This window comes from Bos mutus, chromosome 2 (genome assembly GCF_027580195.1).
Source record: "Bos mutus isolate GX-2022 chromosome 2, NWIPB_WYAK_1.1, whole genome shotgun sequence".
In the NCBI taxonomy this organism is placed as follows: Eukaryota; Metazoa; Chordata; class Mammalia; order Artiodactyla; family Bovidae; genus Bos; species Bos mutus.
This window is the reverse complement of record NC_091618.1, coordinates 45,780,471-45,807,749: the sequence shown is the minus strand read 5'-3', so window position 1 is coordinate 45,807,749 and position 27,279 is coordinate 45,780,471. Positions and strand designations below refer to the sequence as shown.

General features: G+C 39.5%; 1 protein-coding gene across 1 annotated transcript in view; it reads right to left on the bottom strand.

Moving 5' to 3' along the window:
• The window catches only part of C2CD6 (C2 calcium dependent domain containing 6), a 126,392-nt gene that overhangs the window by 6,311 nt on the left and 92,802 nt on the right, over positions 1-27,279 (bottom strand). The window contains exons 14-15 of the mRNA XM_070360505.1: positions 1,301-1,373; positions 88-286 (exon numbers count right to left, since the gene is read on the bottom strand). Coding sequence (XP_070216606.1) covers positions 88-286; positions 1,301-1,373 — 272 coding nt within the window. The remainder of the gene's footprint in view (positions 1-87; positions 287-1,300; positions 1,374-27,279) is intronic.

The window sequence follows — 27,279 nt, the reverse complement described above, 5'->3', positions numbered from 1 at the left end:
GTCTTTACTGTGGTGATACCAACATCACCAGCTAAATTATTCTTAGTGTCTAAAGCCTTTTCTGAAATGATGTCAAGATTATGGGGCCAGGTTTTACTAGCAGGTCTTGAAGTTTTTGAATGTGTTGGGTAAGGAGGGTCTTGATCTTCATGCTCTATAATCTCTGCACTTAAAATATTTCTACATTTGAGCATATCTTGGTCTTTCCTTTTTTGAACTGACATTTTGTTGTTTATATTCCTTAGAAAAGGATCAAAACCATTCTTGATGTTGAATTTCTGGAATTATAATATTTAAAAAAGGTAAGAAATTCTGAAACATTTGAAATTTATAATAAAATTTCTACTTAATTTTCTGTGAGCAATCTTCCAATTTATTCATCTTCCTACCTTTTTACCAAGAGAAAACCAACTTTAATTATTTTAAAATATTTAAAGTTGGAATAATAATGAGAATCATAGTGCAAATTTTTCAAATTCCTAATTCTTATACTATGTTGTGTTCAAGAGCTTTTTGCTATCTGAAAGATTTTGAACACTTAAAAGGCACTCATCAATAGTTTTTCTTTAAGAACTCCATTTCCAGAGTTAGCTGAATTTGCTTAGACAAAAGCTAACATCATAATCTAAGTCCTATCCATATAAATATTTTAGTAGCAATGGGGGTAACTTTTTTAAAATGCAAGGCAAGTAATAGATATTCCATTAAAAGTATTCTCTAAAGATTGATTTGGGAGCATAGATCATTTGAGAATTTAAACAGTGATGTCCTTAGTATGTTACAGTAGAATCTTGCTGTTTGATAAATATATATGCCTCCCTCAGAAACTGTAGAAAACAGTACACAAAGTTCCAAAGTACAGCGAAATGTCAGTGTAATAGTTACAGGCAATTTTGTAGCTCTGAGATTAGGCTATTCTATTATTGAAGTAGCCTTTCAAAATGAAGTCTCTTATTCAAACTTTTTGTTCATACTCCCATTATTCAATTTAAAAGGCAAAATGTGAAATAATCAACCTAGTATTTGTTTAGTTCATATGGTTTTCAAATGTTAATTGATACCCAGGCAACAGCATCAGAATCCTTGTTTTTTTTTTAAAAAAAATACAAATTCCAGGCTCCATTTCCAAATTCAGATTTATTAGGTCAGAGGTGGGACCTGGGAATGTGTATTTTTGTAAAGATAGGTGAGTGCTTCCAATGGGTAGTCTGGTTTTGGAACCACTGAATTACACAAAGTATTAGAGAAACCTATTATTAAGTATAATTGCTATTGGGATAAGAAAACTCAGGACTCACCTGATATGCTGGTTTGAATTCTGTATATTCTGGTTTGAAACATGGTGAAATGTATTCTTTTGGTGAGAAAACCACCTTATAAAAAGAGAAGTTTTAATTTTAGACTGCTTGTAATGAAAGGATACTTCCCAAGATAATTTTACTCATTCAATAGTTATTAAAGATAGTAAACATTTTAAAAACTAAAGAAATATTTTCCTCATAACTACGTAATTTGCTAATAATCAAAAGAAGTTTATATCAGACATATATAATAATCTTCACTTCCCTGACACTACAATACTCTATCGAATCTGTAAAACCAAAATAATGCTCAGCAACTTTAAGCAGAAACAAAAGTAGAAAAGAAAACAGAACTGTTAAAACAAATTTAATCTAGTTTTAAAAGGTTGTGAAACGCTTTAGATAATAAGTGGCATCTGATATTATAGTGAGACAACAATTTCAATGACTCTCAACCTGTAATTGTTAAATGGGTAACTACTGCCTAAGGAAACACTTTATGCTAAATCAAGGTGTTCAGGAAAATTACAGAAACACTGAATTTTTGCAGATGGAAGACACTTTGTATATGTGTGTGCTCAGTCACGTCCAACTCTTTGTGGCCCCCTGCTCTGTAGCCTGCCAGGCTCCTATGCCCATGGAAGTTTCCAGGCTAGAATACTGGAGTAGGGTGTCATTTCCCACTCCAGGGGATCTTCCCAACCCAGAGACTGAACCCACTGGTAGGCAGATTCTTAACCACTAGCACCACCTGGGAAGCCCAGAAGACGCTTCAGAGATAATCAAGACCTACTCTCTGTTTTACACAAGAACCTGCAGTTGAAGTTTTGCCCTAAGTTACCAGATTAAATCCTAGGCATTCTAAATTTTCATCCGACGTGCCTACTACCACACAATGAAAACTGCAGTGAAAGACAATGGCGCTTTGAAAATATCATAAGATGCATGTATACCTCCAACTCGTTAATGATACTATCTCTTTGCAGAACACTTAGTATTATAAAGCACTTTTCTCTACACTGTTTCCTTTAGTCTGTAGCTGCTTCATTATATATCAAGTCAGTTAAAATAATTCAATGAATGACGCTTTCATAAGAAATGCTTTTGGTTTAAGTATTCGTTAATATTAAGCAGTCATAACATGACTTTATTCTTATATCTTCAGCAGTTTCCCATGTTATGTTATTAACTACCGTTAGACACTGACTTTAAATGATTTCTCCAAGTATCTCAGAATTCCCCACTACAGTTTCTCTCCTCCAGAAAAACGTGTCTTAATTTGGAACTCTACAAATACATCTCATTCTTTTCCACATCTGTTCTTTTGCTCATTTTATTTTTCCTTGAACTTTCCAAAATCTCTCTTTAAAAGTTTAAATTCTAACATTTGAAAGTTTGTTGCTTTAAGTCAATTTAGTAGAAAAATTAAAGTTAAATGAAATATGTCTGACAAGGAAGTGGAAGAATAAGTAGTAGGAAAAAAAAATTAAAGCTCCCCCCTAATATATAAGCATGGAAAAATATATGAAAGGATACAAAATGTTAACGTTGTTTTCTCAAGGGAGAAAACTCTGGACAAAAGGTAAGATGATGACACTATTAAATTTTACTGTTAACTCTATATTATTGATTAGATGAACATCCAATACTTTTGTGAGTTAAAAAATCCAGGACAGTTGTTATTCAGTCCCTAAGTCAATGTCCAACTCTTTGTGACCCCAGGAACTGCAGCACCCCAGGCTTCCCTGTCCTTCACTATCTGAGTTTGCTCAAATTCATGTTGAGTCAGTAATACCATCTACCCATCTCATCCTCTGTTACCCCCTTCTCCTTCTCCCTTCAATATTTCCCATCATCAGGGTCTTTTCCAGTGAGTCAGTTCTTAACATCAGGTAGCCAAAGTATTTGTGTTTCAGCTTCAGCACCAGTCCTTCCAATGAATTTCAGGATTGATTTCCTTAAGGATTGACTGGTTTGATCTCCATGTTGTCCAAGGGACTCTCAAGAGTCTTCTCCAGCACCACAGCTCGAAAACATCAATTCTCTGGCTCTCAGCCATCTTTATGGTCCAACTCTCACATCCGTACATGACTACTGGAAAAAGCATAGCTTTGACTATATGGACCAGCAAAGTGATGTTTCTGCTTTATAATACACTGTCTAGGTTTGTCATAGTTTTTCTTCCAAGAACCAAGTGTATTTTAGTGGCTGCAGTCACTGTCCGCAGTGATTTTGGAGCCCAAGAAAATGAAATCTGACGCTATTTCCCCAAATACCCTCCAGGGAAGCTTGCCTGTCACACAGAGCATGCCTATACAGCCAACATACTCCTTCATTCACAAACATAAAGCAAACCAACAAAACTCATCAGATATGTGAGGAAAATCAGTATATGTAAGTGAAAGATCAATAAGAATAAACAGAGCTAACCCCAGAGTAAATAGAGCTATTTCTGAGGAATGCAGGGGGAGAATGACCCTTGGAAAGATTCAAAATAGTATCCTCGGAAATATTTAGAAGGGCATTGATTTCCACATAGCTATATAATCAGTTCAGTTCAGTTGCTCAGTCGTGTCCGACTCTTTGCGACCCCATGAATCGCAGCAGGCCAGGCCTCCATGTCCATCACCATCTCCCGGAGTTCACTCAAACTCACGTCCATCGAGTCAGTGATGCCATCCAACCATCTCATCCTCCGTCGTCCCCTTCTCCTCCTGCCCCCAATCCCTCCCAGCATCAGAGTCTTTTCCAATGAGTCAACTCTTTGCATGAGGTGGCCAAAGTACTGGAGTTTCAGCTTTAGCATCATTCCTTCCAAAGAATACCCGGGGCTGATCTCCTTTAGAATGGACTGGTTGGATCTCCTTGCAGTCCTATATAATAGGCACGTCAAATTTAATGTATACATAATAGGATTCTAGATTACCTCCCTGCTCCCCACTTCCCTCAAAAAAACACACACACACACACACACACACACAAAACCTTGGCTTTTCTCTATTTTTCCTCATCTCAGGTAATGGTGCCACCTCTACTGAACTGTTAGACCAGAAACCTGTCTCAACCTTTCTGTCCTCCTCTTCATATGTAAGCCAGCATTAAGTCCTATGCCTACTGCCTTCAAAATATATTAAATATCCAATAATATCCTACCACCACCTACTACCCCTGCAGCACAAGTCACCATCATCTCTTTCCAACAAGAGTCTCTTAACTAGTCTCTTGCTCCCTGTGACACAGACTGACAGTTACTTTCCCAAAATACATATTATTTCAAGAACCTCAATATTTTAGGAGCAAAAATGTCCCTTACTCAAAAAGCTACATCTTCCAGCCTCCTTTAAAAGACAGGAGTGGCCATGTAACAAGGTTCTGGCCAACTACATATAGCTGAAAACTGTTGGAAGATGCTTCTAAGAGTATATCTTAAAACAGAGGCAGACTGAGCTGACAGGTACTTAGTCAACCTTTATTCCTTTCTTCTTCCTGCCTGGAACACATCATGATTCCTAGAAGTACAGAGTTCATTTAGTGTTACTCTATACTAACATGCATATGCTGACAATAGATTCCAGAAAGAAAGGACACGTGGGTCCAGGATGACATCACAAAAACCACTGCACTACTATTTAAAGCAGTGTTTCTAAATTTTTGTTTATAATTCTTAACTGATTCAACAACTTCCACACATACTGAGTCTATTCATCCACAATGGAATGAAGCTAGAAATCAATAATAGAAGGAAACTGGAAAAATAACAAATATGAAGAAAGTAAACACTTGTAGCAATAAGTACACGCAGTGCCCAGAGCTTGATTTACAAATATTCTCTAGTAAAATAACCAGGACTTTATGTAGAAACTATTGACATGACTGGGTAAGAAAAATTCAGTATGAGCCTGGAACATCATAGAGCACTAAAAACTATGAAAATGCTCAAAAAATAAAAGGATAGGGGCATGTCATTGGGACACAGGACACACTGAAAGTCCCAATGGCCAAAGCTTGAAAAATTAATACAACAAAATACATAATACCATAGATTATAATTATATATATATATATATATATATATAGCTATATGAAAAAAATACACCCTTGAAAGTAGGCTAGAGTTAGGGACTTACTTCAAAAAATCCAAGCAGTGAAAGCAAAAAAAACAGTAACTGCACCGTAGAGAAACCTGGCAATCAAGACCTAAACGAGGTAGGGGGTGGGGGGGAGGCGGTCCTAAGATGGCAGAGGAATAGGATGGGGAGACCACTTTCTCCCCCACAAATTCATCAAAAGATCATTTGAACACTGAGCAAATACCACAAAACAACTTCTGAACACTGGCAGAGGACACCAGGCACCCAGAAAGGCATTGTCTTTAAAAGGAGGTAGGACAAAAGATAAAAAGAGAGACAAAAGAGTTAGGGATGGAGACCCGTCTGGGGCGGGGGAGGAGTCTTAAAAGAGGAGAAGTTTCCAAACACCAGGAAACCCTCTCACTGGCGGGTCTGTGGGGAGTTTTGGAATCTCAGAGGGCAACATAACCAGGAGGAAAAAATAAAATAATAAAACCCACAGATAACAGGCCTAACTGCAACTCCCAGTGGAGAAGTAGCCCAGATGCTCACGTCCACCACCAGCAAGTGGGGGCTGAACAGGGAGGCCCCGGCTGCATTGCTTAAGGTAAGGACTGGGCCTGAATGCCCTCAGGGCAATCTGATGGAGCTAACGTGAGATAGCAACCCAAACCGTGGGATAGCCAGAGAGGAAAAAAAAAAAGAAGAGGAAAGAGAGAGAGAACTTTCCTGCGAAAAGCTCTAACCTAAGGCACTGCCGGAGAAGGCGATGACACCCCACTCCAGTACTCTTGCCTAGAAAATTCCATGGACGGAGGAGCCTGGTAGGCTGCAGTCCATGGGGTCGCGAAGAGTCGGACACGACAGAGCGACTTCACTTTCACTTTCATGCATTGGAGAAAGAAATGGCAACCCACTCCAGCGTTCTTACCTGGAGAATCCCAGGGATGGGGGAGCCTGGTGGGCTGCCGTCTACGGGGTCGCACAGAGTTGGACACGACTGAAGCGACCTCAGCAGCAGCAGCAGCAAGGCATTGCCGGCCCGCTTACAGAACAAAGGACTGAGCGAATACCAAAGGAGAGTTAGCCGGCTGCGGACGGCCCATCCCCCACCGGAGGCTGGGAGGCAGGCAGGTGACAGCCAGAGCCAGAAGGAAAGGGGCAAACTCGGCCCCAGAGATGGCATCCCCTACCAAACTGTGAGCAGGCTCCCAGTTGCTAACAAGTCTTCCTGGGGTCCTGGACGGTTGACATCCATCAGGAGGGTCACAGCCAGAGATTAGCACCCCAGAAGAGACACACAGCACACCTGAGACGGCACTCCGGCTGCACACCCAGGAAACTGAGCAGCTGGGACTGAGAGGTGATAAGATGCACCACCCAGCTGGGAAGAGTGTGCTTGCCAAGCACCTGGTTGCCTGAGCTGCTCCGACCTGGGAAGGGCACAAAACGCAGGCCCAACTGAGTCTGTGCCTTTGTGGAGTACCTGAGAACCTGAACCTGAGCAGCGTAGATCTGGGAAGTGTACGCAGCCCAGGGCTCGCCTTAGGCAGTTCCCCCGCAGAGCAATCTGGAGCCTGAGCAGTGTAGACCGGGAAAGCACACACGCTGTGAGCAGGTGCAAACCCAGTGTGGCCCAGACACTGCGAGCACTCCCCACACACGCCAGTGATATTTGTTTGCAGCATTCCTCCTTCCCCGCAGCACAATTGAACAAGTGAGGGTAAATAAATGACCACTTTAGCACTCTTGTGTGAGGGTGGACATTAGATACTGAAGAGACTTGCAAACAAAGCCAAAATAAAGAAGAGGGAATGGCTTTGGAAGTGACAGGTGCAACAGCTTAAAACCCTATAGTTAGCACTGGCATTGGAAGGGACCTACAGACCTTGAGAAGAAGTGTAAGGTCGAACAAAGAACTATCTGAAACTGAACTGACCACACACTGCCCTCAACAGCTCCAGAGTAATTCCTAGATATATTTTACTATTATCATTAATTAAAAAAATTTTTTTTTATTTTTAAGTTCTTTATTACTCCTTTAATTTTCGTTTTTAAAACCTTCTATTACCTTGAAAAAAAGATGCTATTTTTAAAGCAAATTTCATATTTTTTATATATAACTTTTGCGATTTTGTTTTTTTATATTTTAATATTGTATTTTTGAGAGTCTAACCTCTACTCTAGATTTTTAATCTTTGCTTTTTGGTATTTGTTATCAATTCTATACCTTTAAGAATCCAATCTTCAGTACACATTTTTACTTAGGAGTGTAATTACTGGCTTGATTGCTCTCTCCCTTTTGACTCTCCTTTTTTCTCCCCCAGGTCACCTCTATCTCCTCCCTCCCCCTTCTCTTCTCTGCTTAACTATTAACTCTATTAATCTCTTTGGGTGTTCTGGGCTATGGAGAAAACTTAGGGAACTGATCACAGGCTAGACTGGTCTCTCTCCTTTTGACTCCCCCTTCTCTCCTCCTGGTCACATCTCCTTCCTCCCTCTTCGATTCTCTATGGAACTCCATGAACCTCTCTGAGTGTTCCAGAGTGTGGAGAGCAAATAGGGAATTTATTACTGGCTAGACTGCTCTCTTCCCTTTTGATTCCCTCTCTTCTCTTCCTGGTCACCTCTATCTCCCTCCTCCCTCTTCTCTTCTTCATGTAACTCTGTGAACCTCTCTGGGTGTCCCTCACTGTGGAGAAGCTTTTTCACCATTAACCTAGATGTTTTATCATCAGAGCTGTACGGATGGAGACGTCTTGAGGCTACTATAAGAATAAGATGGAAAGCCAGAGGCAGGAGGCCTAAATCCAAAACTTGAGAACACCAGAAAACTCCTGACTCCAGGGACTATTAATCGACAAAAGCTCATCCAAAAGCTTCCATACCTACACTGAAACCAAGCTCCACCCAAGAGCCAACAAGTTTCAGAGCAGACATACCAAGCTAATTCTCCAACAAAACAGGAACATAACCATGAGCACAAAAATACAGGCAGCCAAAAGTCACACCAAACCCATAGACACCTCAAAACTCACTACTGGACACTTCATTGCACTCCAGAGAAAAGAGATCCAGCTCCACCCACCAGAACACCCATGCAAGCTTCCCTAACCAGGAAACCTTGACAAGTCACTCGTCCAACACCATCCGCAGGGAGGAACCTCCAGAATAAAGAGGAACCACAAACTTCAAGCATACGGAAATTCTGACCACCCCAAACACAGCAACCTAAACAAGATGAAAAGGCAGAGAAATATTCAGCAGGTAAAGGAACATGATAAAAGCCCACCAATCCAAACAAAAGAGGAGGAGATAGGGAGTCTAACTGAAAAAGAATTCAGAATAATGATAGTAAAAATGATTCCAAATCTTGAAAACAAAATGGGGTTGCAGATAAATAGTCTGGAGACAAGGACTGAGAAAATGCAAGAAAAGTTTAACAAGGACCTACAAGAAATAAAAAAGACTCAATCAATAATGAATAATGCAATAACTGAGATCAAAAGCACTCTGGAGGGAACCAACAGTAGAATAACTGAGGCAGAAGATATGATAAGTGAGGTGGAAGACAGAATGGTGGAAATAAATGAAGCAGAGAGGAAAAAAGAAAAAAGAATTAAAAGAAATGAGGACAACCTCAGAGACCTCTGGGACAATATTAAATGCCCCAACATTCGAATCATAGGAGTCCCAGAAGAAGAAGGCAAAAAGAAAGGCCATGAGAAAATACTTGAGGAGATAATAGTTGAAAACTTCCCTAAAATGGGGAAGTAAATAGCCACCCAAAACCAAGAAACCCAGGGAGTCCCAAACAGGAGCAAGCCAAGGCAAAACACCCCAAGACACATATTAATCAAATTAATGAAGATCAAACACAAAGAACAAATATTAAAAGCAGCAAGGGAAAAAACAACAAATAACACACAAGGGGATCCCCATAAGGATAACAGCTGATCTTCCAATAGAAACTCTTCAGGCCAGGAGGGAATGGCAGGACATACTTAAAGTGATGAAAGAGAAAAACCTACAGCCCAGATTACTGTACCCAGCAAGGATCTCATTCAAATATGAAGGAGAAATCAAAAGCTTTAAGACAAGCAAAAGCTCAGAGAATTCAGCACCACCAAACCAGCTCTTCAACAAATGCTAAAGGATCTTCTCTAGACAGGAAACAGAAAAGGTTTATAAACTCGAACCCAAAACAACAAAGTAAATGGCAACGGTATCATACTTATCAATAATTACCTTAAATGTAACTGGGTTGAATGCCTCAACCAAAAGACAGAGACTGGCTAAATGGATACAAAAACGAGACTTTTATATATGTTGTCTACAAGAGACCCATCTCAAACCTAGGGACACATACAGACTGAAAGTGAAGGGCTGGATAAAGATATTTCACGCAAATGGATACCAAAAGAAAGCAGGAGTAGCGATACACATATCAGATAAAATAGACTTTGAAATAAAGGCCATGAAAAGAGACAAGAAGAACACTACATAATGATCAAAGGATCAATCCAAGAAGAAGATATAACAATTATAAATATATATATGCACCCAACATAGGAGCACGGCAATATGTAAGGCAAATGCTAACAAATACGAAAGGGGAAATTAACAGTAACACAATAATAGTGGGAGATTTTAATACCCCACTCACACCTATGGATAGATCAACTAAACAGAAAATTAGCAAGGAAACACAAACTTTAAATGATACAATGGACCAGTTAGACCTAATTGATATCTATAGGACATTTCACCCTAAAACAATGAATTTCACCTTTTTCGCAAGTGCATACGGAATCTTCTCCAGGATAGATCACATCCTGGGCCACAAATCTAGCCTTGGTAAATTGTAAAAAATTGAAATCATCTCAAGCATCTTTTCTGATCACAATGCAGTAAGATTAGATGTCAAATACAGGGGAAAAAAAACTATTAAAAATACAAACATATGAAGGGTAAACAACACACTTCTGAATAACCAACAAATCACAGAAGAAATCAAAAAGAGATCAAAATATGCATAGAAACATATGAAAATGAAAACATAACAACCCAAAACCTATGGGATTCAGTAAAAGCAGTGCTAAGGAGAAGGTTCATAGCAATACAAGCCTACCTCAATAAACAGGAGAGAAATCAAATAAATAACCTAATTCTACACGTAAAGCAACTAGAAAAGGAAGAAATGAAGAACCCCAGGGAGAGTAGAAGGAAAGAAATCACAAAAATTAGGGCAGAAATAAAGGCAAAACAAGTAAAAGAGACCATAGCAAAAATCAACAAAGCTAAAAGCTGGTTCTTCAAGAAGATATATAAAATTGACAAACCATTAGCCAGACTCATCAAGAAACAAAGGGAGAAGAATCAAATTAACAAAATTAGAAATGAAAATGGAGAGATCACAACAGACAACACAGAAATACAAAAGATCATAAGAGACTACTATCAGCAACTATATGCCAATAAAATGGACAACTTGGAAGAAATGGACAAAATCTTAGAAAAGTATAACTTCCCAAAACTGAATCAGGAAGAAATAGAAAACCTTAACAGACCCATCACAAGCCCAGAAACTGAAACCATAATCAGAAATCTTCCATCAAGGAAAAGCCCAGGACCAGATGGCTTCACAGATGAAGTCACCCAAAAATTTAGAGAAGAGCTAACACCTATCCTACTCAAACTCTTCCAGAAAATTGCAGAGGAAGGTAAACTTCCAAATTCATTCTATGAGGCCACCATCACCCTAATACCAAAACCAGACAAAGATTCCACAAAAAAAGAAAACTACAGATCAATATCACTGATGAACATAGATGCAAAAACCCTTAACCAAATTCTAGCAAATAGAATCCAACAACATATTTAAAAGATCATATATCATGACCAAGTGGGCTTTATCCCAGGGATGCAAGTTCAGTTCAGTTCAGTTGCTCAGTAATGTCCAACTCTTTGCGACCCCATGAACTGCAGCACGCCAGGCCTCCCTGTCCATCACCAACTCCTGGAGTCCACCCAAACCCATGTCCATTGAGTCGGTGATGCCATCCAAACATCTTATCCTCTGTTGTCCCATTCTCCTCCTGCCCTCAATCCTTCCCAGCATCAGGGTCTTTTCCAATGAGTCAGCTCTTTGTGTCAGGTGGCCAAAGTATTGGAGTTTCAGCTTCAACATCAGTCCTTCCAATGAACACCCAGGACTGATCTCCTTTAGGATGGACTGGGTGGATCTCCTTGCAGTCCAGGAACTCTCAAATTGATGTTCAAAGCATCAATTCTTCAGCGCTCAGCTTTCTTGACAGTCCAACTCTCGCATCCGTACATGACCACTGGAAAAACCATAGCCTTGACTAGATGGACCTTTGTTGGCAAAGTAATGTCTCTGCTTTTCAATATTCTATCTAGGTTGGTCATAACTTTTCTTCTAAGTAGTAATCTCTTCCTTTTAATTTCATGGCTGCAGTCACCATCTGCAGTGATTTTGGAGCCTAAAAAAATAAAGTCTGATACTGTTTCCACAGTTTCCCCATATATTTCCCATGAAGTGATGGGACCGGATGCCATGATCTTCGTTTTATGAATGTTGAGCTTTAAGCCAACTTTTTCACTCTCCTCTTTCACTTTTATCAAGAGGCTTTTTAGTTCCTCTTCACTTTCTGCCATAAGGGTGGTGTCATCTGCATATCTGAGGTTATTGATATTACTCCCGGCAATCTTGATTCCAGCTTGTGCTTCTTCCAGCCCAGCGTTTCTCATGATGTACTCTGCATGTAAGTTAAATAAGCAGGGTGACAATATACAGGCTTGACGTACTCCTTTTCCTATTTGGAACCAGTCTGTTGTTCCATGTCCAGTTCTAACTGTTGCTTCCTGACCTGCATACAAATTTCTCAAGAGGCAGATCAGGTGGTCTGGTATTTCCATCTCTTGAAGAATTTTCCACAGTCTATTGTGATCCGCACAGTCAAAGGCTTTGGCATAGTCAATAAAGCAGAAATAGATGTTTTTCTGGAATTCTCTTGCTTTTTCGATGATCCAGCGGATGTTGGCAATTTGATCTCTGGTTCCTCTGCCTTTCCTAAAACCAGCTTGAACATCAGGAAGTTCACGGTTCACGTATTGCTGAAGCCTGGCTTGGAGAATTTTGAGCGTTACTTTACTAGCGTGTGAGATGAGTGCAATTATGCGGTAGTTTGAGCATTCTTTGGTATTGCCTTTCTTTGGGATTGGAATGAAAACTGACCTTTTCCAGTCCTGTGGCCACTGCTGAGTTTTCAAAATGTGCTGGCATATTGACTGTAGCTCTTTCACAGCATCATCTTTCAGGATTTGAAATAGCTCAACTGGAATTCCCTCACCTCCACTAGCTTTGTTCGTAGTGATGCTTTCTAAGGCCCACTTGACTTCACATTCCAGGATGTCTGGCTCTAGGTGAGTGATCATACCATCGTGATTATCTTGGTCGTGAAGATCTTTTTTGTACAGTTCTTCTGTGTATTCTTGCCACCTCTTCTTAATACCTTCTGCTTCTGTTAGGTCCATTCCATTTCTGTCTTTTATCGAGCCCATCTTTGCATGAAATGTTCCCTTGGTATCTCTAATTTTCTTGAAGAGATCTCTAGTCTTTCCCATTCTGTTGTTTTCCTCTATTTCTTTGCATTGATTGCTGAGGAAGGCTTTCTTATCTCTTCTTGCTATTCTTTGGAACTCTGCATTCAGATGCTTATATGTTTCCTTTTCTCCTTTGCTTTTTGCTTCTCTTCTTTTCACAGCTATTTGTAAGGCTCCCAGACAGCCATTTTGCTTTTTTGCATTTCTTTTCCATGGGGATGGTCTTGATCCCTGTCTCCTGTACAATGTCATGAACCTCCGTCGATAGTTCATCAGGCACTCTATCTATCAGATCTAGTCACTTAAATGTATTTCTCACTTCCACTGTGTAGTCATGTGGGATTTGATTTAGATCATACCTGAATGGTCTAGTGGTTTTCCCTACTTTCTTCAATTTAAGTCTGAATTTGGCAATAAGGAGTTCATGATCTGAGCCACAGTCAGCTCCTGGTCTTGTTTTTGTTGACTATATAGAGCTTCTCCACCTTTGGCTGCAAAGAATATAATCAATCTGATTTCAGTGTTGACCATCTGGTGATGTCCATGTGTAGAGTCTTCTCTTGTGTTGTTGGAAGAGGGTGTTTGCTATGACCACTGCGTTTTCTTGGCAAAACTCTCTTAGCATTTGCCATGCTTCACTCTGTATTCTAAGGCCAAATTTGCTTGTTACTCCAGGTGTTTCTTGACTTCCTACTTTTGCATTCCAGTCCCCTATAATGAAAAGGACAACTTTTGGGGGTTTTAGTTCTAAAAGGTCTTGTAGGTCTTCATAGAACTGTTCAACTTCAGCTTCTTCAGCATTACTGGTTGGGGCATAGACTTGGATTACTGTGATATTGAATAGTTTGCCTTGGAAACGAACAGAGATCATTCTGTCGTTTTTTAGATTGCATCCAAGTACTGCATTTCGGACTCTTTTGTTGACTATGATGGCTACTCCATTTCTTCTAAGGGATTCCTGCCCACAGTAGTAGATATAATGGTCATCTGAGTTAAATTCACCCATTCCAGTCCATTTTATTTCGCTGATTCCTAGAATGTCAACGTTCACTCTTGCCATCTCCTGTTTGACCACTTCCAATTTGCCTTGATTGATGGACCTGACATTCCAGGTCCCTACGCAATATTGCTCTTTATGGCATCAGACCTTGCTTCTGTCCCCAGTCATATCCACAACTGGGTATTGTTTTTGCTTTGGCTCCATCCCTTCATTCTTTCTGGAGTTATTTCTCCACTGATCTCCAGTAGCATATTGGGCACCTACTGACCTGGGGAATTTCTCTTTCAGTATCCTATCATTTTGCCTTTTCATACTGTTCATGGGGTTCTCAAGGCAGGAATACTGAAGTGGTTTGCCATTCCCTTCTCCAGTGGACCAGGTTCTGTCAGACCTCACCACCATGACCTGCCCATCTTGGGTGGCCCCACAGGGCATGGCTTAGTTTATTTGTCTAACTGAGTTAGACAAGGCTGTGGTCCTAGTGTGATTAGATTGACTAGTTTTCTGTGATTATGGTTTCAGTGTGTCTGCCCTCTGATGCCCTCTTGCAGCACCACATTAGCAAATTAAAAGATAAAAACCATATGATTATCTCAATAGATGCAGAGAAAGCCTTTGAAAAAATTCAACAACGATTTATGATAAAAACCCTCCAGAAAGCAACAGAGAAGGAACATACCTCAACATAATAAAAGCTATCTATGACAAACCCACAGCAAATTTATCCTCAATGGTGAAAAGTTGAAAACATTTCCCCTAAAGTCAGGCAAGGATGCCCACTCTCACCTCTACAATTCAAAATAATCTTGTTCGTTTTGGCCACAGTAATCAGAGCAGAAAAAGAAATAAAAGAAATTCAGATTGGAAAAGAAGTAAAACTCTCACTGTTTAGAGATGACATGATACTTTACATAGAAAACCCTAAAGACTCCACCAGAAAATTACTAGAGCTAATCAATGAATACAGTAAACTTGCAGGATATAAAATCAACACACAGAAATCCCTTGCATTTCTATAGACTAACAATGAGAAAACAGAAAGAGAAATTAAGGAAACAATTCCATTCACCACTGCAACAAAAAGAATAAAATACTTAGGAATAAATCTACCTAAAGAAACAAAAGACCTATATATAGAATACTATAAAACACTGGTGAAAGAAATCCAAGATGACACAAATAGATGGAGAAATATACCATGTTCATGGATCGGAAGAATCAATATAGTGAAAATGAGTATACTACCCAAAGCAATCTATAGCGTCAACGCAATCCCTATCAAGCTACCAACTGTATTTTTCAGAGAATCAGAACAAATAATTTCACAATTTGTATGGAATTACAAAAAACCTCGAAGCCAAAGCAATCTTGAGAAAGAAGAATGGAACTGGAGGAACCAACCTGCCTGACTTCAGGCTATGCTACAAAGCGACAGTCATCAAGACAGTATGGTACTGGCACAAAGACAGAAACATAGATCAATGCAACAAAATAGAAAGCCTGGAAATAAATCCATGCACCTATGGACACCTTATCTTTGACAAAGGAGGCAAGAATATACAATGGAGAAAAGACAATCTCTTTAACAAGTGGTGCTGGAAAACTGGTCAACCACTTGTAAAAGGATGAAACTAGAACACTTTCTAACACCATATACAAAAATAAACTCAAAATGGATTAAAGATCTAAACATAAGACCAGAAACTATAAAACTCCTAGAGGAAAACATAGGCAAAACACTCTCTGACATAAATCACAGCAGGATTCTCTATGACCCACCTCCCAGAGTAATGGAAATAAAACCAAAAATAAACAAATTACACCTAATTAAACTTAAAAGCTTTTGCACAACGAAGGGAACTATAAACAAGGTGAAAACACACCCTTCAGAATGGGAGAAAACAATAGCAAATGAAGCAACTGACAAAGAATTAATCTCAAAAATATACAAGCAACTCCTGCAGCTGAATTCCAGAAAAATAAACGACCCAATCAAAAAATGGGCCAAAGAACTAAACAGACATTTCTCCAAAGAAGACATACAAATGGCTAACAAACACATGAAAAGATGCTCAATATCACTCATTATCAGAGAAATGGAAATCAAAACCACAATGAGTACCATCTCACACTGGTCAGAATGGCTGCTATCAAAAAGTCTACAAGCAATAAATGCTGGAGAGGGTGTGGAGAAAAGGAAACCCTCTTACACTGTTGGTGGGAATGCAAACTAGTACAGCCACTATGGAGAACAGTGTGGAGATTCCTTAAAAAACTGGAAATAGAACTGCCATACAACCCAGCAATCCCACTGCTGGGCATACACACCTAGGAAACCAGAATTGAAAGAGACACGTGTACCCCAATGTTCATCACAGCACTCTTTACAATAGCCAGGACATGGAAGCAATCTAGATGTCCATCTGCAGATGAATGGATCAGAAAGGCACATATACACAATGGAATATTACTCAGCTATTAAAAAGAATGCATTTGAATCAGTTCTAATGAGGTGGATAAAACTGGAGCGTATTATACAGAGTGAAGTAAAGTCAGAAAGAAAAATACCAATACAGTATATTAACGCATATATATGGAATTTAGAAAGATGGTAATGATGACCCTATATGTGAGACAGCAAAAGAGAAACAGATGTATAGAACAGTCTTTTGGACTGTGTGGGAGAAGGCGAGAGTGGGATGATTTGAGAGAACAGCATTGAAACATATATTATCATATGTGAAATAGATAGCCAGGCCAGGTTCAATGCATGAAGCAGGGTGCTCAGGGCTGGTGCACTGGGATGACCCTGAGGGATGGGATGGGGAGGGAAGGTCGGGATGAGGAACACATGTACACCCATAGCTGATTCATGTGAATGTATGGCGAAAACCACCACAATGTTGTAAAGTAATCAGCCTCCAATTAAAATTTAAAAAATGATAATAAACAAACAAAAAAGACCTAAACGGGTAGAGAAGGCAAATATCACTACCATATCATGAATCCTGATGTGATGTGCTGAGAAGGACATATCATCATTTTCTGCAAAAACTCATGAATCTGTTCATGATTCAGTTAGTTCAGTCACTCTATCATGTCCAACTCTTTGCAACCCCATGAATCACAGCACGCCAGGCCTCCCTGTCCATCACCAACTCCTGGAGTTTACTCAAACTCATGTCCATCAAGTTGGTGATGCCATCCAGCCATCTCATCCTCTGTCGTTCCCTACTCCTCCTGCCCCCAATCCTTCCCGGCAACAGAGTCTTTTCCAATGAGTCAACTCTTCACATGAGGTGGCCAAAGTATTGGAGTTTCAGCTTTAGCATCAGTCCTTCCAATGAACACCAAGGACTGATCTCCCTTAGAATGGACTGGTTGGATCTCCTTGCAGTCCAAGGGACTCTCAAGAGTCTTCTCCAACACCACACTTCAAAAGCATGAATTCTTCGGCACTCAGCTTTCTTCACAGTCCAACTCTCACATCCATACATGACCACTGGAAAAACCATAGCCTTAACTAGATGGATCTTTGTTGGCAAAGCAATGTCTCTGCTTTTTAATACGCTATCTAGGTTGGTCATAAATTTCCTTCCAAGGAGTAAGCGTCTTTTAATTTCATGGCTGCAGTCGCCATCTGCAGTGATTTTGGAGCCTAAAAAAATCGAGTCTGACACTGTTTCCACTGTTTCCCCATCTATTTCCCATGAAGTGATGGGACCAGATGCCATGATCTTCATTTTCTGAATGTTGAGTTTTAAGCCAACTTTTTCACTCTCCTCTTTCACCTTCATCAAGAGGCTTTTTAGTTCCTCTTCACTTTCTGCCATAAGGGTGGTGTCATCTGCATATCTGAGGTTATTGATATTTCTCCCAGCAATCTTGATTCCAGCTTGTGCTTCTTCCAGCCCAGCGTTTCTCATGATGTACTCTGCATAGAAGTTAAATAAGCAGGGTGACAATATACAGCCTTGATGTACTCCTTTTCCAATTTGGAACCAGTCTGTTGTTCCATGTCCAGTTCTAACTGTTGCTTCCTGGCCACAGGACTGCAAAACGTCAGTTTTCATTCCAATCCCAAAGAAAGGCAATGCCAAGGAATGCTCAAATTACTGCACAATTGCACTCATCTCACACGCTAGTAAACTAATGCTCAAAATTCTCCAAGTCAGGCTTCAGCAATATGTGAACTGTGAACTTCCAGATGTTCAAGCTGGTTTTAGAAAAGGCAGAGCAACCAGAGATCAAATTGCCAACATCTGCAGGATCATCAAAAAAGCAAGAGAGTTCCAGAAAAACATTTCTGCTTTATTGATTATGCCAAAGCCTTTGACTGTGTGTATCACAATAAACTGTTGCAAATTCTTCAAGAAATGTGAATACCAGACCACCTGTCCTGCCTCTTGATCATGATTAGATGGGCACATATAGGGGGACATTATACAGGGTACTTGGCCAGAGCTCATCAAGATTTTTGAAGTCATAAAAAGAAACAAAATCAAAGAAAAGCAGAGAAACTGTTGTAGACCCAAGGAGTCAGGGAAGACATGACAACTAAATATAATGTGGTGCTCTGTACTGAAACCTGGAACAGAAATAGAACGTTAATGGAAAAAATAGTGAGACCCAAATAAAATCTGGATGTGGGTTATTAGTAATGTACTGATGTTGGTTTCTTAAGTTTTGGCAAATGTACTATGGTAATATAAGATGTTAACAATGGGGGACAATAAGTGTTGGTTAGACTGTGGAGATGGAGAAGGCAATGGCACCCCACTCCAGTACTTTTGCCTGGAAAATCCCATGGATGGAGGAGCCTGGTAAGCTGCAGTCCATGGGGTCGCTAGAGTCAGACACGACTGAGAAGCTTCACTTTCACCTTTCACCTTCATGCAATGGAGAAGGAAACGGCAACCCACTCCAGTGTTCTTGCCTGGAGAATCCCAGGGACAGGGGAGCCTGGTGGGCTGCCGTCTATGGGATCGCACAGAGTCGGACACGACTGAAGCGACTTAGCAGCAGCAGCAGCAGCAGACTGTGGAGAAAAAAGAACCCCTGTGCACTGTTGGTGGAAATGTAAATTGGTGCAGCCATTATGGAAGTCAGTATGGGTTTAACTATTGGGCTTCCCAGGTGGCACAATGGTCAAGTATCTGCCTGCCAAAGCAGGAGAAGCAAGAGACATGGGATCAACCTCTGGGCTGAGAAATCCCCTGGAGTAGGAAATGGCAAATGCTCATTTTCATGCCTAGCAAATTCCATGGACAGAGGACCCTGGTGGGCTACAGTCCATGGGGTCGTAGAGAGTCACACATCACTCAGTGACTGGGCACATACACACACAGACACACATGGGTTATAGTTGCCATATGATCCATCAATCCCACTTCTGGGCCTGTATGTGAAGGAAATGAAAACACTATCTTGAAGAGATATCTGCACTCCACATTCACTGCAGGTTTATTCACATTAGTCAAGACATGAAAATAACTTACGTGTCCATTGACAAATGAATGGATAAAAAAGTAAGAAACTATTGGTTTGCATGCATGGACCTGGAAGGCATTATACTAAGTGAAATAAGTCATAGAGAAAGACAGATATATATGTTCTCACTTACATGTGGATTCTAACTAGTCAAATGGTACAAACTCTCTGCTATAAGATGAATAATAAGTTCTTGGGTCTAATGTTCGGTATGGTGACTACAATTAGCATTACTGTACTATATATCTGAAGTTGTTAAAAGAGTAAATTTTAAATGTTATCACCATACACATGAAGGTAAATATATGAGGGGATGGAGGTGCTAAACTTAATGTGGTAAACATTTTGCAATATATACACGTATCAAATTATCGCACTGTATACCTCACACTTACATATGTTGTGTCAATAATACCTCAAAGTCAGTATGGGTTTAACTATTGGGCTTCCCAGGTGGCACAATGGTCAAGTATCTGCCTGCCAAAGCAGGAGAAGCAAGAGACATGGGATCAACCTCTGGGCTGAGAAATCCCCTGGAGTAGGAAATGGCAAATGCTCATTTTCATGCCTAGCAAATTCCATGGACAGAGGACCCTGGTGGCTACAGTCCATGGGGTCGAGAGAGTCACACATCACTCAGTGACTGGGCACATACACACACAGACACACATGGGTTATAGTTGCCATATGATCCATCAATCCCACTTCTGGGCCTGTATGTGAAGGAAATGAAAACACTATCTTGAAGAGATATCTGCACTCCACATTCACTGCAGGTTTATTCACATTAGTCAAGACATGAAAATAACTTACGTGTCCATTGACAAATGAATGGATAAAAAAGTAAGAAACTATTGGTTTGCATGCATGGACCTGGAAGGCATTATACTAAGTGAAATAAGTCATAGAGAAAGACAGATATATATGTTCTCACTTACATGTGGATTCTAACTAGTCAAATGGTACAAACTCTCTGCTATAAGATGAATAATAAGTTCTTGGGTCTAATGTTCGGTATGGTGACTACAATTAGCATTACTGTACTATATATCTGAAAGTTGTTAAAAGAGTAAATTTTAAATGTTATCACCATACACATGAAGGTAAATATATGAGGGGATGGAGGTGCTAAACTTAATGTGGTAAACATTTTGCAATATATACACGTATCAAATTATCGCACTGTATACCTCACACTTACATATGTTGTGTCAATAATACCTCAATAAAGGGGAAAACAAAATGAGGGAAACAAACCAATGTAAATTGGTGCAGCCACTGTGGAAGTCAGTATGCATTTAACCATTGGGCTTCCCAGATGGCAGAGTGGTAAGGAATCCACCTGCCAATGCAAGAGATGCAAAAGATATGGGTTCAATCTCTGGGCTGGAAGACCCCACCAGGGAAGTACCTCTAAATATTTTTATATCAAATTACATGGTCATCCTTGTTGCCACAGAGGTGTAGTGTCAAGTTTGCCAAATATACCCACAATTAGAGTTGGGCAGAGAGGATATCCTCAAGAAGGGTTACTGACAAGACAAAAATCTGTTAACCATATGGACAATTAATAAATAGCACTGAGACAACTATCTATCCATTTCAGCAAAATTATCAATAGACCCTTACCTCATACCAAAAACATCAAATATAGATGGATTAAATATAGAAAGTATACATAGAAAAACATCTAAGAAAATGCTGACATAATTTTGGAGATGGGAAGGATATTCTAAACAAGATGTAAACTAATAGCCATAAAGGAAAAGCTGCCAGATTTGACTACATAAACATTTCAAATTTCTATAAGGACCGTGAAGAAGTAAAAACAAATGTAAATAACAAACAGCACAGATAACAAAGTGTTGTTATTCAAAAATAAAAAGCATTTTCACACATAAATAAGCACACACACAACCCAATTTGTAAACATGAGCAGAGATTATAAACAGTCAAATAATAGAAATACAACTGGGTAATAAACACATGAAAACTGTTCACTCATTAATTTTCAGGACTATGCAAATTAGAATATCAATGGAATATCATCTTTGTGCATCAAATTAACAAAAACAAAAATGACCAGGCTGTGAGATAATGGATATTTTCCTACCTTTTGGATACAAATGCAAATAAGTAAATCTGGATTAAAGGATAATCTTGCAGTATCTATCAAAAGTAAATATGCTTATTCACTTTGATCCAACAATTCTGCTTCTCATATTTATCCTATCATATACTTGTACAAGTGAAAAAATAATGTATACCATTTAGTAAACGACTATTATGTTCCACGTCCTTTAAATTCTTTGAAATATTTGATAGTATAATCATTTTGCAGGTGAAAACTGAAACTCAGATGTAAATTGCCTAAGGTTATTTGACCATGGTAGTAGAAGATTTGGATTTGAATCTAGGTATTTATTCCTATAAAATCCAAGCTCTTTTCCCCATATCCTAGTTTCCTAATTCTCTTACCTCACCAAACACTGCCTTTCATTGGTAGGTAAATGCCCTCCTCCCTGCCCCTACCTTTCTTGAATCCTGACCTTTGGGGAAATGATTTCACATTCTGTCACTGTCAGGGTTTAGAGAGAAACTTATTATGCTATATTTTAAAAATCTTAATTTAGGAAGGGACTCTAAAAATGTGAAGGAACTATTGAAAGACTGTCACCTGAATCAGCTGTGAATTGAAAGAGATGTCAGTCCTTTCCAGTTCAGATTAGCATTCCAGAAGTTTGTCTCAAAATACAGCATTTCTTTAACACACTGTCTACCTTGGTTCATAAAAAACTCTTCTTTGAACTTCAAACTTCAAAGTTTATTTTACCATAGAATTCTGAAGATTTTGTGACTTGTTGATGAAGCAATTAGCTTAGACTTTAAGGAATTTGTTCTAGAACTCCAGTTTTCAATAAACAATCCTGTTGCCTTAGGTGATAGATTCTTTCAACTTTCTAAGTCTGTTGATTTTATATAACCTATGTTTTACAGGTTACCCACTGAATTTATCTTGTTTAACTTAATTTAGTTTTATCTCTCATACACAGGTGTGACTATCACCTTAAAGAAAAATATTTAAGGTAAGTTTTTTCCTTTTAAACATTAAACTTTATTTTGAAATAATTGTAGATTCACACAGTTGTAAGAAATAACACAGGGAGACCATGTACCTTTCATCCAGGTTCCCTCAATAGTAACATCTTGAAAAACTGTATAATGTCAATATCGGTCAGGATATTAACATTATACAGTTAAGATGTAGAATATTTTCACAAGGATCCCTAATGTCCTTTTATAGTCACAGCCATTTCTTTCCTGCCTCCATCTCCTAGTTAAGTAAGGCCTGGCAACCACTAACCTGTTCTGTATTTTTATAATTTCAAGAATGTCATATAAAAGAATCCATATAGTGTATAATATTTGAAGATTGGCTTTTTTTTCACTCAGCATAATTCTCTGGAATTTCATCCAGGTTGTTGTATGTATCAATGTTCCTTTGAATTGTTGAGTATTATTCCATGGCATAGAGGTAGCACAGTTTGTTTAGCCATTCACCAATTAAAGAATATTTGTATTGTCTCCACTTTTTGGCTACTAATATTAATAAGGCTCTATGAACATTTTGTTCAGGGTGTTTGTGTGTGTGTGATTTTAAGACAATTTTTCTAGGATAAATGCCTAAGAGTATAATTGTTGGGTTACATGGAGGTTGCATAGTTAGTGTTTTTGAGAAACTGCCAAAATGTTTTCAGGAGTGGTTATAAAATTTTAAATTCCCATCAGCAATTTCTCCACATCTCACCAGCACTTAATTTTATTACTGTTTTTTATCTTAGGTAAGAGACTTAGGACAAGGTTTGGTTTGGTTTGCCCATGGATGTCCCAATAGATTCAGCACTACTTCTTGAAAAGGCTATCATTCCTCCATTAAATTGCTTTTGCATCACTCTTGAAAATCAGTTGGGTGTACTTTTGTGTACATTTCAGGGATGTCTATTCTGTTCCACTGATCTTTGTGTCTCTCTTCTAATACCACACTATCTTTACTCTTGACTACTGTAGCTTAATTACTATAGCTGCTGCTGCTGCTAAGTCGCATCAGTCGTGTCCGACTCTGTGCGACCCCATAGACGGCAGCCCACCAGGCTCCTCTGTCCCTGGGATTCCCCAGGCAAGAACACTGGAGTGGGTTGCCATTTCCTTCTCCAATGCATGAAAGTGAAAAGTGAAAGTGAAGTCACTCAGTCGTGTCCGACTCTTCACAATCCCATGGACTGCAGCCTACCAGGCCCCTCCGTCCATGGGATTTTCCAAGCGAGAGTACTGGAGTGGGTTTACTATAGCTAGTAGGCCTTAATATGGGAAAAGTGATTCTTCCCATTTTCTTCTTTTTAAAGATGACTTTAGCTACTCTAGGACCTGTGCTTTCTATATAAATTTTAGAACGGTTTTCTCTATATTTACAAAGAGCTGGTATTTAGATAAAAATTACATTAAATCTAAAAGTCAATCTGGGGAGAACTGACATCTTTACTATGTTGAGTTTTCCAATTCATGAATATGTTATGTCTGCAGGACTGCAGTTTTTGTGCTTCTAATGTCTGCCTCCTGGTGGGTGAGGCTTGTCTAGAGACTTGTACAGGTTTCCTGGCAAGAAGGGCTGGTGACTGTTCTCTGGTGGAGCTGGGTCTTGTTCCCTAGTGGGCAGGGTCATGTCTCAGGGCATGTCTAGAGGCAGCTTTGGGTTCAGGAAATCTTTAGGCTGCCTGTCTGTGGATGGGAAGGGCTGTGTCCCTATCCAGTTTGTTGTTTGGCCTGAGACATCACAGCACTGAAGCCTGTGGTCTATTGGGTGAGGCCAGATCATGGTGCTGAAATGTCAGCCTGGAAAACTCATGCAAATGAATGTTCTCTGATATATCCACTGCTGCTGCTGCTGCTAAGTCGCTTCAATCGTGTCCGACTCTGTGCGATCCCATAGACAGCAGCCCACCAGGCTCCTCCATCCCTGGGATTCTCCAGGCAAGAATACTGGAGTGGGTTGCCATTTCCTTCTCCAATCCATGAAAGTGAAAAGGGAAAGTGAAGTCGCTCAGTCATGTCCGACTCTTAGCGACCCCATGGACTGCAGCCCACCAGGCTCCTCCATCCATGGGATTTTCCAGGCACGAGTACTGGAGTGGGGTGCCATTGCCTTCTCCGGATATATCCACTGCCAGTGTCTATATCTCTGCGGTGGGCCACAGCTGCCCCCTTCCTCCCCAGGAGACCCTCTAAGACCAGCAGGTAGGTCTGGCCCAGCCTTGTCCCAAATTACTGCTTTTGCCCTTATTCTTAGTGTGTGTGAGATTTTGTGTGCACCCTTTAAGAAGGCAGTCTCTATTCCCTAATCCTGTGGAGCTTCAGGCAATCAAGCCCCACTGACCTCCAAAGCCAAATGCTATGGGGGTTCCTCTCCTTGGTTCCAGACCCTGGGCTTGAGGTCCTAACATGGGGCTCAGAACTCTCCTGGGGAGAACTTTTGTAATATAATTATCTCTAGTTTGTGGATCACCCACCTAAGGATATGGGATTTGATTATATCCAGAGTCTGCTTCCCCTACCAGTCTCATTGTGGTTCTGCCCTTATGTCTTTAGCTGTAGAAGGTTATTTTCTGGTAGGTTTCAATCTTTTTCAATGATGATTATTCTGCAGATTATTTTGACTGGTATACTCATGAGAGCTGGTAAGCTTAGGGTCCTTCTACTCTGCCATCTTGGCTGCTCTCTCCCAACCATGTCTTTTAAATGGTGCATTTAGACCATTTATCATTTACTAAATTTCTACATCAGTTATTATTGACATGTTGGGACACCAGTCTGCCATTTAGTTATTTTTTTCCTGTTTGTTTCCTCTATTTCTCATTCTTTTTCCTCTTTTCTTACCTCATTGTGGGTTATTTGAATATTTTTTAGGATTCCACATTGATTTATAGTTTTTTAGGTTTTTTTTAACAGTTTTCTTAGTGGTTGTGCTAGGTATTATAACATATTCACTTATTTCAATCTACTGGTATTGATATTTTACCTCCTTGAGTGAAGTATAGAAATCTTACTTCCATTTAGGCATTTTAATCATCCCAATTTTTAAAAAATAATTGTCCTATGTATCTCCCCTACTTGCATTTCACATCTGCAGATTATTTTGGTCAGGAGGTGGTGTTATAATCTTTGATTTAATGATTACATACTATTTAAAAACCCATGAGAATTAGAATGCTGCTGCTGCTGCTGCTGCTAAGTCACTTCAGTCGTGTCCGACTCTGTGCGACCCCATAGACGGCAGCCCACCAGGCTCCCCTGTCCCTGGGATTCCCCAGGCAAGAACACTGGAGTGGGTTGCCATTTCCTTCTCCAATGCATGAAAGTGAAAAGTGAAAGTGAAGTCGCTCAGTTGTGTCCAACTCTAGAATTAGTTAGAATTCTAGTTAGAATTAGTTAGAATTAGAATTAGAATAGGCTATAATATTTGCCCATTCTGCTGTTTCTTTCTTTCTATAGCTCCAAGCCTTTTTCTGTTATCATTTTCTTTCTTTTTAAAAAATTTCCTTTAGATATTCATTAGGGGTATGTTTGCTAGCAACAAATTCTCTTAGTTTTCCTTTGTCTAAGAATATCTTCTTTGCCCCATCACTCCTGAATTATTGCTGGGTATAGAATTTACAGTTGCCAGTTCTTTTCTTTTCATACTTGAAAAATATTGTGCCACGTCCTCTGGTTTCCATGATTTCAAATGAGAAAATCACTATCATTCAAATAGATATTCCATGGTATGTTTCTATTCCCTATAGATTTCACTGTTTTCCTCTAGCTGCTTTCAAGACATTTTTTCTTCAATTTTTAGAAGTATAATGGTTGTGTGCCTTGAATTTCTTTGGGTTTACCCTCTTTGGGCTTTGCTCAGCTTCTTTAATCCACAGGTTTATGTTTTCCACCAATGCTGGGGTATTTTCAGCCAATATTTATTTGAATAATTTCTCCTTATCCTTCTTCTCTTTCTCCTCCTTCTCTTCCTCTCTCCTCTTCTACTAGGATTCTAATGAGTATCAATATTGTTATTGACAATATTGACAACTCATATTGTCATATTGCTATTGTTCTACAGATCCCAGAAATTCCGTTTTTTTTTTTTTTTTTCAGTTTATCTTCATTCTTTTGTTCAGATTGGCAAATCCTACTGATATTTTTTCAAGCTCACTACTTCTGTCCTCTATCATTTCCACTCCACTACTGACTCAAATTGATGACATTTTAATTTTGCTTATTGTCTTTTTAAAAAAGCTTGGAGTATGTTTTTGGTTCCCTTCTATAAGGCTGTGTTAGGCTCAGATAATGGATTCTCCAGAAGCTAAGAAGACAGAGGCAATAAGGAGCTACACTTCTAGTGAATTTAGAGGATGGATACCTGTTGGTGGTCAACATCCACGTAATTCAGGTGTAGGAACAAGACCTGAGTGATAGAAGGCTCAGAAAAGGCCAGTAAAAAAAGAGGACTTCTGAAATAAAAATAAGATTATTTCATACTGAAGTCCTTTTTGAACAACTGGTCTATGGTAGCTTAGAAAGTGCTTTCTTGGACAACTGTTATACTGTTAAGGTGTCAGTTAATAGGCCTAATGATGATGATATTACTGAATTAAAGTGACACCAAGTCACTAAGCCTGTGGTTATTAGAAGCACTGAGAGAGCTCCTGTAAGGGGTCAGAGCTGGGACTTACTATGTGATATGGGTTTGGAGGCTCACTGT